Here is a 14,507-nt window from a genome sequence, read left to right on the forward strand (position 1 = left end):
AAAAGACAGGATTCTTGTTAGTCTCTGTTAAGATCAAATGAGCCATTGCTTTTTCAGCCTTTTCAGGGATTGTATTATAGCCTTCACATATTTTATAGTGATACTAAATTTCTAAATCACAGTTACTGGAAATTGTGTGGGTGTGAAAATAACAGAAAACCGATAAAGACAACTGTTACTCCATAACAGATCTGAATTTCCCGGCACTTTCAGAGTTTAGAAAATGGAAGAAAGCACATGCAGTTTAGTTATTTCGAAATTTAGTTTTTCATTTAATGTACTTGGTTCTGCATTAAACAAAACACAGTTGTATGCAATAAATTACAATGTAAATGAAAGTTTGTGACAGCAGCCAAGTTTACAGTATATTCACCTCCACTGTAGTCCTCCATGATGTCACTTTCTGAAATACTCTAAAACACCCCAGTCAGTCCCTCTATCTTCCTTCTGTTATTTTTTATGTGGTGTGCCTCCCCAAGCCCCACCCTGACTTTATCATCATTCCTTCATTAATTATCCATGGGGGTCTTATTTCCTCATCCTACTGCCAGGCAGTTGGTCCACAACCAACTGGATTAAACCAGAACTCGTTATACTATTTTATAATGAAAATCTGAAGGGTTTACTTAATTTTAAAGGATGTAATAGTACATGTAATGTAAAATATATACATGGTACATTTAATAAGTGTTCTAAACTTATTTAATGGTGGAACAACACAACTTTTTTTGATAATGCTTTTGTCTTGTGCAGTGGGCAGATGCTCTAGTTAATTAACTTGTATACCTTTCTGTTCCTGGTGTCTGCTTTTAAATCTCTTCAAATCAAATCACAACATGCAAACAAGAACCACAATACAAATATAAATATTTTCTCAGAAACAAGCAAACAACACAAAATTAGAAATACTGGCAGGTGCAATAATTCTACATGTAATTTAATTATTTATCATTTATTTCATTAAAAATAGATCACTGAGATGCACATTAACTCATTACCAACTGCAGGTGGATTTGTTCTTTCACTGGTCAAATGAAATGTGTGTTGATTTAGGTACTAAATGTGGACCAAAAATCATCATGCTGGTCATTCAAGTAAGATTCCTAGTAGATTTTGGTACCCTTGTTATGGGAGATTGATCTTGACCTGCAGTATGCCATACAGCCCTGCTGGGAATGTGGTGCATACTGAATGTGAAAAAATTACATTCATAATTCTGGACAAAAAGAGTTATTTGGTTGGTCCTGTATCAGCATGAATATTCAAACGAAACTAGGATCATCTGAACACTCGGTAAAAAGACAGAGAAACCTTATTAAAAAGAAGGAACTAAAATGATGCTGGTAGAGAGACTGCCTAGAGAAAATACATGGAAAAGGACATTCAGCTTATCTCCTGAAAATCATTAAACTTGTCTGAAGTGCTTATATCTCAGGATACATTTATGCTGTTGACCGAACTCTATTCATTCTTCTCTTTTTACACTTAGCTTAAGCAGTCGTCTAGCAGTTTATCTTTAAACCAACATCAAAAATGAACTCAGAATTTGAATCAGAGTTATACAGTAGATCAAAAATGCATTTGAAAAATGCAAGAAATGTGTAGGTGTAAGTAAACCCTCTGCAGGGTTCTGTTTTTTTTATTTAAAAATTCTGGTCATTAGTCTGCATTACGGAACACAGAAGGATTATTATAGATCTCCTTCTCGTTTTAATGAGATGTTTGCCATCAATGAATTTTATCTGATTTTCATTCTCTTAGGATTTCATTTTCCTCTTTAAAATTGGTACTAACAGAATTCAGGAGTAAAAAGTACTCTGAAGGAAAGACTAAAGCCTGTGCTTTGAATGACCAGGCATATCAGTTCTAATGACTAGTTGCAGATACACAGGAAACTGTTTGAAATGTCCTGCAACTCTGTAAAACTTTTTGCCAGAGGCAGATAGTGAAGAAAGCCCAGGATAAATGCACTATAGTTGTGCAGAATGACAGCCATCATAGATGAATGCTTTTTAAGCTTACTTTATTCAGCACCCTGACAAGTACAATCTTGTTTTCATATCCCACATGGCCCGTGACCTGTGTCTTGAAAACTGAAGTCAGTTGTTGGGGAGTTTTGAGTGTCCCAAGGTTAGTGAAAATTGCAAATCATGAAGATAGCTGACATGTGCTTAAAAAGAGAGTTTATGGTTCCAGTTGAAATATTACAGACTGGCATTATGAGAGCATGGCTGTTAAACCAGAATATTTTGGAAAGCATAAAGAGACAAATGCTTTTTTAGGGGATGAATTGGGAACTAATTTGTCTGTGGTTTGACACCATCTTAATCCATCATTTCTAAACTTAGGGTTGTCTGCCCACTCAATAACAATTAATGAGGTGGGGAGAGCACACGTATTGTTTCAGAATTTTGGAGTTGCTGCTATAAACAAAATGAGACATAATAAGAACATAGTCTTCTTGAGATGAGCAGAGTTCTATTTGGCCCATCTAAGGTTATTTGCTGCTTGTAGCTAATTAATCTGAAGATCTCATCCAGATACATTTTGAAAGAAGCCAGTCTTCAGCAACATGGTTGGTTAGATACAATATGACTTCTCTGGTCATTTTTTTTTATACGGGGTCATTTTTTCAGTGTCCTGTTTTAATTAATTAAAACGTTAGATAAGAGTGCAACATTTAGGCATCATACTGTACTTGCTTGAAAGCCACGCATCTTTGCTTCAAAGCTCACTAAATCAGTGAACCCCCATATGGGCTTGCCATATCAAATATCAGTCATATACTCAGTACGGTACAGTAAGCCAGGGGTGTCACTTTTGAAAAAGAAGGTTTGTTGGTTGGAGTTTGCATACTATCCAAGAACCAAAGACATTTTGCTGGAACATGATGAAGCATAATCCTATTACATTCATGGCTGAGGTAGCCTGAAGTTGGTTTTATCATGTATTTCTAATGTTTCTGATTTATATGACTGAAGCCATGTGGCTAGAATCAAGCATGTTTTAAAGATTTTTTTAATTGAAGAATAAGGTACAGTTTATAATATATTAATCAGTATTTGTGATAACAAAATAAACAAACATGTGAGAAGGTTTTATTTTAATTTGAATATTGTATTGCACATGTCCCTTCTGTATTTGATGCCTTATTGTTTCAGAAATAGAATGTCTCGTTGCACCCCACATATTGTGTAATCTTTCAGAAAATGCTCTGATCTTTTGCTATGGTATCTGCTGCCTTTATAACATTAGACATGCCACAGGGGGATAATTATCCTGCCTTACCCACGAGCTATCAAGAAAGCCCATTAAATCTTCAGGTTTCTAAGAACAAAATAATGTGTCATTGTGCCCCATTCTTCCCTAAATTTAAATGGACGTGCAAGGATAGGTTTTGAGTATGAACATTAAAGGGGAAATTCAGTCTAAAATAAAAAGGGCATGAATCAAAACAACAGTTCCAATTTTATTAGGTCATTGTATAATAATTGTATCCAAAACATCCCTGTTCCTTCACACTTTCAAAATCTCAATAATCTGTGCTTTCAGTACAGCCAGCCTAACAAGAAGCGATGTCTTCCTCTAATACAAGAAGGAGAGGATCTTGAACTGACAGATTGCGAGGAATCACTCCCATTGCAGTGGGCATATGAATGTGCTAAATTGTATGTGGAGAAACGTTGGACTGGTACTGGTCTTGAGCCAGGGTTTTCAACCTTTTGTGAACAAGTATCAGTTAAAAAATTTAGCTTTGTTAAATATTATTTTTTATGTGAAACAGCTTGTCTCATTGCAGAGTTTCCCAAAATTTCAAATTATATTATACATATATAATATAATTATATATATAATATATATATAATATTTTATAACATTATATTATAAAATACTTCTTGCAATTTCCAAAGGCTTCGGCCACCATGCATGTATGGAAGTGTGGCATGCCTCTTTTTACCGTCTCGTACAGAGCCTAAACTCTGGTTATTTTAGTGTATATATACAGACGCTGCAAAGGATACAATGCATCATAATCCATCCACAGAAGAACATCGCACTTTTGTTTAAGAAGCTGCTATATTTTCTGTCTGAGATGCCTGTATTCAGCGATATGTTTTTTTCAAACTTTGTTTATTAAACAATAACCCAGTACATTCAATACTGCAGTTTGGAACAGTACAGTATATGTGATTTTTGACTGAATTGTCCCTTGAACTGATTACAAATGAAATTATTCCTTTCTGATTTCTTCCTTCCATCCTGTTTCAGTGCCTTACTGTGTCTTAATTTCATGTCTTCTATTTCTTATATGTTTTAGTAGATTAGTAATAGCTACAGTATCATTTTCAGAGACAGAGATTACAGGTTAACTAATTTACAGTAAAAATGGTACTTTCTTTTACATTCCTTCTTTCAAAACAACGCAGATGCAATAACTGTCACTCATTCTGTGATATAGTTTACCATCCATCACTAACTTGTGCCTTCAAGACTCCCAAAGGTGCAGTTAACTACAAAAGGAATATGGGTCTCTATATATAGACTCTGGCATGAAGAGGAAAGCAAAAGCATTGAACAGTTCTCAAATGACCCAGCTGTCTAAAGAGAAGTCATTTATTTCTTGTGGATAATGAGCACCTTCATTGCTGACCTGGATCTTAAACTGTATGTGGTTTTCAGTTTTAGGTCACGCAATCCTAGTTATTATGGGATGGATTTCCCAACTATACACTGTCCTCCACAGCAATCTCCACGTATGAATAATAAATAAATGCTATCATTAAAATTGCTATATTATAGTGAATTCTGCTGCACTCCTCCAGCATTCTATTCAGAAGTCAGGCACTAATTTTTCAGCATTATTGGTTGTTGCAGAGCCCATTTTGAAATCTGTTTCTTGAAATGGTGATTGATCTAGGCACTCCTTATGTTATTTAAAGTGGAATTTCATTACATATAGCTGTTTTCTGAATATATCATCTGTGGAAAATTACAATTCCTGTGCTGTGGTTCTTATATGTACTTATACCATTGTAAGAAGATGTTCTGGGGACAGCCTGCCTTTCAGACAAGATTGTAATGAGCTGGAGCTTTGAGTGTTCTTGGTAAGAATTTAAATATTCTATAAAAATCTTCTCACATCAAGTGTCTCAGTGCTACAAGACTTGTAAGCTAATGTTGACAGTCTGGTCGGGATTTCAAGTGTTTTCCAAGTTGCCAAGTTTCAATCATGCATGCTAGGGGATTAAGAGGTTCAGACGCGACTGAAGTAGCCAACAGCTGACTCGATACTTTTTTGAGCAAGCTATTCTATTATTATCCAATTATCCAATGGCCTTCAGCAGTATCCTCTGTTCTTGCATCACACAGGAAAGCTTGCACACCTCCAATACTTACCTCCTGCAGAACAGGTACTGTATGTACTGGACACTGTAGATACTGTATACCAAGCAAAAGTAAGATTGTGTAGACCTTTCTGTGGTGTCTGTTAAATGTACAACTATAAAAAGCCACCTAATATTAATAAATAGACTTTTTCACAACAGACGCAAATGTAGGTAGAGGTTTGCATTCTACTCCCAGAATTCATAATTCATAATTTTCATTTTCTAATTGAATTTAAAAAATTAAGCAAATGTCTCCAGTAAATAAAATAAAATAATCCCTTGTTGCTGTTCAGTTTTTTAACAATGCAACAACAAGTCTTGTTATATACAGTATACTGTATCAGTTCTACAGTGTACACAAGCACCAAAGGTTTTTGTCACCTCTTTTAGTAACATTATAAATTATTTTTCCTTTTATGCAAGTTGTGGGTTTATTACCATTCTATAGTATGGTTTTATATTTTCCCTTTGTATGCAGAATGTGCATCACATTAATGCAGTAATATTTTTTTCTAGCTGCTTAAAAAATGCAGTAATATGTTACAGCCCATTTGTAGAAGACTTGCCATGGTTTCACAGTGCACCTCTGTGAAAAAAATTAAAACTGCCAGTTCAATCACTGAAAAAACTGGAAACAACTGTCATAGTTGTCTAATTGTAGTGGACGTAATTAGAAATATGTATCAGAATTCACCAAGGTACTTGTTGAAGAATATACAACGTTGTAGCAGAATATGTGTTGAATGAGGATAATTTTGAATTTGAATACAGTAGTTAAAGTCCGCCTGACAGCATCACCTGACAGAATTTGATGCACATTCTCAGGCAAACCTTATGAATTATGTAAAACAATTCTTCACACGGAAAGCACAATCAGCAGCCCTCTGAAAGTCAAGAGTCAAAAGACATTCCTGTTGTTGAATTGTAGAAATACAGTATGCCTACATCAGTGAATGTATTAGAAATCCATGAAAACATGGTGGCTGACCAGTGACAGCTTCTTTGCCAGTACGATGATAAATCATTTTCACTTTTGGGAACTGAGCCCATGTGCATGCACTTTTGCCGTGTGCTGTACATCGACGGAGGCTGGTCTAAAATGAGGCAATTGGGACGAGCTCCTGAAAAAAATTGAGAGATTGATCATTTCTGAGTTAAGCAAAATGTTCTGCTAACACAGGAGACAGTGAAAAAATCAACCAATTTTGCACTGCAGTTACATTTACTGACATATGACATATGATAACTGTTGATGGTGTATGATTCTACCAAACCTCAAAAATAGCTGCTGTATTATTATTTGACAAACTGTCTCTCTTAGGACTAGTCCCTGCTGTGGAATTGGTGGTATTGTATTCAGAGGGATGCTCATACATTTATTGCAAGTTTATCCTTCACACAGAGAGATTGTTTGGTCACATGTCGGGATTGTTTAAGGAGTTATTGTATGTGTGCACCAGGATGTTCTACCATAATGTGTCATATTGGAGTTGCATTCTCTAGCTTGAGCAATTCACAACTAAGAAAGAATATTTCTTGAATGCTATTTTTTAATTAAAGCTGCTTTTTTACATTTCTTTTAAGGAATACAGTCTGGAATGCAGCCACCACTGTGGAGAGGAAACAGCTTTAGTCACTTGTATAATGTTGATACTGTATATTTCTGTAGGTGTGAAACTTTTTTTGGCTGTGTCTCATCAGTGGTGCCTTGAGATGTTTTCTGTGGAACTGTAATTCTTTCACTTTGCCTGACTGTGTTAAGGTTTGCCTTGGGTTTTGGATTGGGCATTGTACCAGAGGATCACACCTTCTTAGATTCAAATCATTTCAGAATAACTTTTTTCCTGGCTGTGCTGCGGGGTCTTGTGAATTTCTAGAAAGCTGGTGTACTGCAATAAGAGCGATTCTTTCTTCTGAAACTTCCAGGGATGTGCTCCTGGACTCTGTTGTAATCAATTCTGTTATCCATTTATATTCAGTTATTAGTTTACCATTGTGATTTATTATTCTTGCGCATGGCTTGGATGCACTTTATTTTGTATTTCTAAAATGATACAAACGTTATGCATGCTAATATTATTTTCCATTGTTCTACAAATGGGCCAGTTCTGATGAATGCTTGTTCAGAATAAATCACTTTGGTTAAACTCAAATTATATTTAGCAAACTATTAATATGATCTTTTAAGAACTTCTCTTCAACCTAACATATTCTGATAAGAACAGAAGAGTAGGAGGTATTCTTCAGTACTATTGTGAGACTGATAAATTATAAGTTCTCTATTTCTATGTCTTACATTTAGGTGAATGATTTTGATTAATTACATTTTCCAGAATTTGGAAGCTATATTTTATCTTCTTATATAGTGTTTTGTCATCTCATACTTTACAAAAACCTGAGGTAAAATGCTGAATTAGAGTTACTTTAGTATATTACTTGTAGTATATTGGGAATTCAGAGATTTGTATCATGCAGATGTTTTCTTATATCTGATTCCTTATGAGCAAAATTAATGACAATTCTTTTGAAGTTAGAAAAATCCTAGCTTTAATGTGCAAAACAATATTGCATTTGTATTATTTATTTTGTTTTCCCTAGACCTTTTGTAATGTAAGATGGAAACAATACTTTATTTTACAATTTTAGTGACTTCAAAAATGAGATGATTCTGCATAAAGAAATATAGTTTTACTTTAAAACCTGTATAAATACTACATTATACCCTAGGTAAAAGGTAATGTCCATACTGGAGCCACTGTAGCTCATAATACCAGAGCTCATACTGGACTCCATGGTATTAAGAGATCTAGAGAATGTGTGAGTCCCCTCACCAGAAAGGACATCAGTCCACCACAGGGCTCACCCCCAGCAATGCTGGTCTCCACTTACACAGCTGGGTGGCCACTTGTGTAAAATATCTCACTCAAAGGTACTACAGTAGTTCTGCAGCAAGGGCTTGAATCCACAACCTGTCAGAATTCAGCTGTGTACCCACTATGCTGTGCCATCCCCCATTATACCCTAGGTGCTTCAATCATGTTTACTAATGCTAGGTGCTATGCCCAATGTTTTGGTTCATTATAACTTGAACAGAAATGTCAGAGTGCTCCTCTCCAGAGGTTATAGTAATTAGTGCTGAGAGAGATTAACCCAGCATGCCACTTGCCACCCCAGCCCACAGATCTCGGCCTGATTTCTGCTGTGGTCAAGACTGTTCTATGTTACCTCCGCCGAAGTAATAGTGTCCCCAGGATTGGGGCCCTGACACTAGAGACAGAAGGGTGAAATGAGAGACCTGACTGCCGCTGCTCTTTATAGCACTGTCACTGCTTGGGGCTTCGCAGCACCAGATTCAGAGCTGAGAATCCACTGTGATACTATGAAGCTGTCAGCACTACAAGCTAACAGTTATTGAGCTGGCACTGTCACATTGTATAATTTCTTCCTACCAGATTTTAAAAGATCTATGAATGTCTGCATGCATACTGTACATATATTTTGTCCAGAAACACTAATAGAAAAATGGAAGCCACACATATGAAATCACCCTTTTATTGTCAGGTCTCCTATAATGACTTATTAATTGAACCATATAAATGCAATTAACATATATACAGCATATAAATACTAAATGTAATTATATAATTTTGTTCCCTCAATAATCTATAGTATATATAAGAGATACTTTATATAATACACATTTTGCAAATGGTAGAATTTAAGAAATGTATTCCATCTTTTATTCAGTTATTAGAAGATCCTTTTTTTGTTGATTTTTGTGTTGATTTTACTTAGCGTTAACAGATAAATTTACCATTAACAGGAATAACCTCCCTGTGTGCTGTACTGATGTTAAGGACCACAGTCTGCAGAATCATTTGTTATTCTGTAGTGACAAACCTTTAATCATCCATGTGTAAAAGTGGACTTTAAATAATTTATCTACTTAATGGACATATAGAGGCCACAGTGTATTTTATAAAACTCTTTACAGCGCTCTGTTGCTTTGATCTCTTTTTTCAGCTATACTTTTAAACCTTTTGAACTTTCTGAATTAATTTACTCGCAGCTGTATTTAAATGTTTGTTCAAGGTTTGAAGGAATCTGAGAACTAAAATGATATCTAGTTTAAGTAGGTTTGACAAGGAAAAAAGATTGTGCCAGCTGTTTTAAAATTCAGAAAGGCCTTTTAACTTTCCCTTGATAGCAGAATGGTCATATTACTCTTGATGAGTGGCACACTTTTTCCATTGAAATATTTATTTTAATGCATGAATAATTAATAATGGTACCATTTTGAAGCAGGTATTATGAATTTTTTGTGGTACTCTGGAGCATATCATTAAAATGTTTTTTATTTATTTATTTGTGACTAATCGTGTTTATTTAAATTCTGAAATACATCAGAAAGAAATCACGTGTGAACAACAGAGATTTTAATAAACAACAACAGCATAAGATAAGGCTACATTTTCCTCAGTCTGTCTGTGAAAGTTTCAGATAACGCAAAGTGCACATGGATGATAGAATTGGCATTGTCAATAGGTGTGGTACCTTGTCAAGTATTAAAGCTGAATAAAATTTGAGAGAATCCAGATTAAAGTTACACTGAGGCCAGCTTCTACTGTAATCAGATGTGAGAAGCTTGCCAGGCTATCCAGTGCTTACCCTGGGAATTTCCCTGTAGCATTCAGTGCTGCCAAAGGGGAAATACAGTATGTCTCTCAGCAAAGGCTTGTCTTCACTGCTTCACATTACAATCTTAAGCTGCATACTGTACATAGGGAATTTAAAACTTTTATTAAAAAAAAGTTAAAAGCAGATGATAACCAAACTCTCGGTTAGATTAGATATTGATTTAGGTAATTCTATTCGTTAAATTACTTTTGAAACTCAAGAGGAATTAAACCCATTTGCAGTAGAGCAAAAGGCTTTTTGAAAACACTTCTGACTGCTGATATGCTCAGGCTGTGTGCTTCAGGAGATGCTGTTGTTCATATTAGCTGTTGCAGCACTGTTGTCTCTGGGCTGTGAAAGTGGGCTGTGAAAGTCAAAGTTCTCCAGGCTTTCTGTGAACGAGAAAAGAGACTTTAAATGACTTTAAATGACTTCTACTGTCCTCAGTTATCCTCATGCAGCAGTAGAATAAAAGTCATTCAAAAAAATAATAATTTTAAAACTAAGTCCTTCCAAAACTCCCTGCGGAAGTCTTAACGACAACTCTCTCATCCCTTCCCTGGTGCGAATCACTGCATACTGAGTCATTTCCACAGCTTTGATATTATACTAAAATTAATCAACTAAAGGGTATTTTCAGCTATCCAGAATTCTGTAGGGAAAATTAAGGAAGATATATTAATGCTTTTATATACTATCAGATATAATTAATTGTACAGATAGTCTGCTTTTAACCTTACAGCAGGTACAGTATTCATGGTTGTGTAACTATTCTTAATTTTTTTTCCGTCAATGAAAAAAATGGATAACAGGTTCGCACATATGGTAGTTATTTTAAGTGGGGTTTTTTTCCATGCCATGTCTATATCCAGTCTCATTGATGCTAGGTACCGTAAACTTAAATTCTTAGGTTTGCTCAAGTGAAAATTAAGGAAAGACTGCTTTGACCTGGGGGTCATACAGTACATGAATGGCACCTTTAAGGTTAAATTTTATAATGCCACACCAGCTTCAGGACAGTAATTTGTTAACGTTTCTCTCAAATCTTATACTCCCATTTTAGTTTTACCCATGAAGTTGTCTGCCATACCCTGAAAAATGTTGTCACAATTATGTCAGTGTTATTCTATCAACCCAGATAATATGCATCCTTCTTATTTTTTATGCCCTTAAGGTGAAATATTCTTTGTACAGTACCTTTTGCTAGGTCTGTCACTATATTTTTCCTAGAGATTGCTAGTGACTGAATAGGCCTACAGGTAGCTGCTTGTAGACCTGCTTCTTAATGTAGTACAGAATTTTTTTCTCTATCCAATTTAACTTTAATTTTGTGCCCAGTCTAGATTTATTAGGTGCTTCTTTCCTGTAAGGTCACTCAAATTTCAGTGGACACACTTTAAAATACCTTAGAGGATTGAAGAACATTAAACCAACATTTCCTGCCACAGCCTACTTTGAAGCAGACAGCAGAGAGCTCAGCTAGAAATGCATTTTGTTTACATGTTTTCAGATTTTGTCAAACCAGTAATTAGACCCAACAGGTAACTGAGAGAAGTGTTTAAGATCATTTTAAGGTTCTAGGTAACGTTGGCCTACACAAGCAAACATTACTTCCCATCTGCAAGGTAATTTAAAGTATTTGGCAAAAAAAGGCTATTAAAAGGACACTGTCAGAACTATCCAGGAGTTCAGTGGTAAATATAATATCGTATTGTAATCATATTTTGTATTTTATTATTATATTTTACATTATTATATTATTATTATAATATTATATTTTTCTCAGATAGGACTCTTCTGTTAAGGTGCATTGTGAAGTGTCTGTGTGCTTTAAAATAAACCGTCAGAACAGAGAATTCTTTTACACACCAAACCCAAGTGAACATTGTTGGGTAGACTAATAAAAATACATTTTTATAAGACTGGGATTTTTCAACATCCTATACTGGTAACAGAAAGTGATTAAAAATACTGCAGGTAATATTTTATTCTTGACATGTGAACAGAGTCTAGCTATGGCAGGAAATAATGCATGGCTTGTTCTACAATTCAAACCTACTCCATCAAATCTCTTTAATTTTGGGATGTTCTCAGCCAACAGAGAAATGCGAGTTGTTCTCATCTAATAATTCAGTGGAAATTTCAGATTATTTTCTATTGATGTGAATTCTAAAATGTTACCAAATAATGATGTTCTTATTGCTCTGTTTGTCTTGCAGAACATGAAAAGCACCGTTTATGCAAGAGCACAGATTACATGAATTTGCACTTCAAAGTGAAGTGGTTTCATAACGAGTATGTTCGAGACCTGCCTGCTTTCAAGGATACCGTGCCCGAATATTCTCTGTAGGTATTCCTACTGATAAATCCTCATTGATCCATACATCCTTTGTTATAAAAGATGATACTGATAAACATTTAAAAAAATAAATATATGTACGACTTTACAGGTATGTTTAGATTTTATGAGGACATTACTGTACTTTGCAAAATTAAAATTCAGTACAAAATTAAATGAAAATGAGAAGAGTAGCAGAGCTTCAGTATACATTAGTAATTGATGTCTAAGAATCAGTATAATAGAATGCTAACCTCTTGTCCTGCATCCATGACAATTATACACTTCACAGGTTTGAGTTTCTTTCATTTTGCTGCTATTAATACAGGTTATGTGACTGTGTTGATAATAAAATGTTTTTGGCCATTTAGTGCTAACTTAACCAATGAGTCTCTGAAATCTTATCTTGTTCCTCTTACTTACACAACCACAAAAAGGTTAACACATAGTGGCCATTTTCATTAAAATTTTGGAACAGGCACCTGCAGCTCAATTACAGTCTTATCTAATGAGCCCTTTGAACCTCTTCAGCTGGGGCTTAGACAGAGACATACTGTAGTACTGAAATGGCCCTTACGAAGGTAGTTAATGATTTCCTGATGGCTTCTGGCTCTGAGTCACTTAATATCTTTCTCTGACTCAAGGGCAACTTTTGATGTAGTCAGTCACAGCATCCTAGAAAATTTTCTAGGGATCACCAATCCATAATTCTCAGCTATCTGAGCTCTGATTTTGTCCTAGTTGTTTCAGGTGTTCCACAGGGTTCTGTGCTGTAACCTGTATTGTGTAGTAAAGTAATCTAATCAGATTCTTCACCATCAGAGGCTTTGGTTTCACTGCTGTACTGACCTATAGCACGCAGATTAACTGAGCTGTTAAACTCAGATTTACTTGCAAATCTAATTACATACTACAGTATAGCTGTGTTTTTTTTACTTTACAAGTGTCTTATATGATATTGAAATATTTAATACAACAGAGATTTATTTGGCCTAATTTTGGAAAAGCCAAGTGCCTTGAAGTGACTTTTTACCCCATGTTTTGGGTATAAGGAACATCACAAAGTTACTTTATTTCATCAAATAGTATCATGTTTGAGGAACTCACTGCCCAAAGCCATTAAATACCCTGGTACTGCTGACATAGAAATTGGAGTTTCTTGAAAACTCTGCATAAAGGAAACTATTATCATATTGTCTTAATAAAATCATAAAAACTACAGTATGTGGAAGCCTTTTGTGAGGCAGGGGTATGATAATAACTGTATAGAAATCACTCTGGTTCTACCTGAGTGTGCAAAATTATGCATTTAACTTCACTGTTCATGTTTGGATATGAGTTCCAAGTCCCACCTGTGGATCCCAAATTTCTGAAAAGCACACTAGGGAAAAGTCAAAAGCCTGTGCTAAAATTGCTTCTGATGACCCCAGAGATCACCTTCAGCAGCAGAGCATGCTGTGCTATACAGTACATGCCCCTTAGCACTCGTTCCTCTCAAACCACACAGCTGCTTCAGCAACAGCACTGCAGCAGAGCCATTCATCTGAATTGCAGGGTCATGGCAGAGTTCCAGACACAAAATAGCACATCTACTGCCATGACAAACTGTCAATCAGTCAATACCTCATGTTTTATTAATATTAATGGTGGGCTCCTTAGAGAACAAACCACAAGTGCTAGAATTGCTTCACCAGTACAAGAGAGCTACAGTATACTAGACATCTCCAAATCTGTTTCATCTCCATCTGCTCACATCAAGCCCAGCATTAACCATTTGGCCATGTTTTTCATCAGGTGTCTTTGAAATGTACATATATTTTATATATTTATAAAGTATAATCAATATAATATATAATAATGTATAAATTAAATTAGTGTATAATATAAATTTAGTGTGTATTATAGCCAGTATAATATGCAAATATATTTTCTAAACATGTGTTACCTATCAAAGAACACATTAGTATTACTAAAATGCAATAATTCTGGCACTGTTAACTGAGACATACTGTAGCTTAGGAAAGCTTGTTTTTAAATCTGAAGGCTCCTGCTATTGTCACCCTTAAGTTCAGATTGATATTCAGTAGTATCATACGGACATTGTG

General features: G+C 35.2%; 1 protein-coding gene across 2 annotated transcripts in view; it reads left to right on the plus strand.

Moving 5' to 3' along the window:
* LOC102687210 (protein unc-13 homolog C) overlaps nucleotides 1-14,507 on the plus strand; it is a 141,985-nt gene that overhangs the window by 85,143 nt on the left and 42,335 nt on the right. For both annotated transcript variants that reach the window (XM_069190521.1, XM_069190522.1), the window contains exon 19: nucleotides 12,284-12,410. In XM_069190521.1, the coding sequence (XP_069046622.1) occupies nucleotides 12,284-12,410 (127 nt within the window). The remainder of the gene's footprint in view (nucleotides 1-12,283; nucleotides 12,411-14,507) is intronic.

Source organism: Lepisosteus oculatus, chromosome 5, assembly GCF_040954835.1.
Source record: "Lepisosteus oculatus isolate fLepOcu1 chromosome 5, fLepOcu1.hap2, whole genome shotgun sequence".
NCBI lineage: Eukaryota > Metazoa > Chordata > Actinopteri > Semionotiformes > Lepisosteidae > Lepisosteus > Lepisosteus oculatus.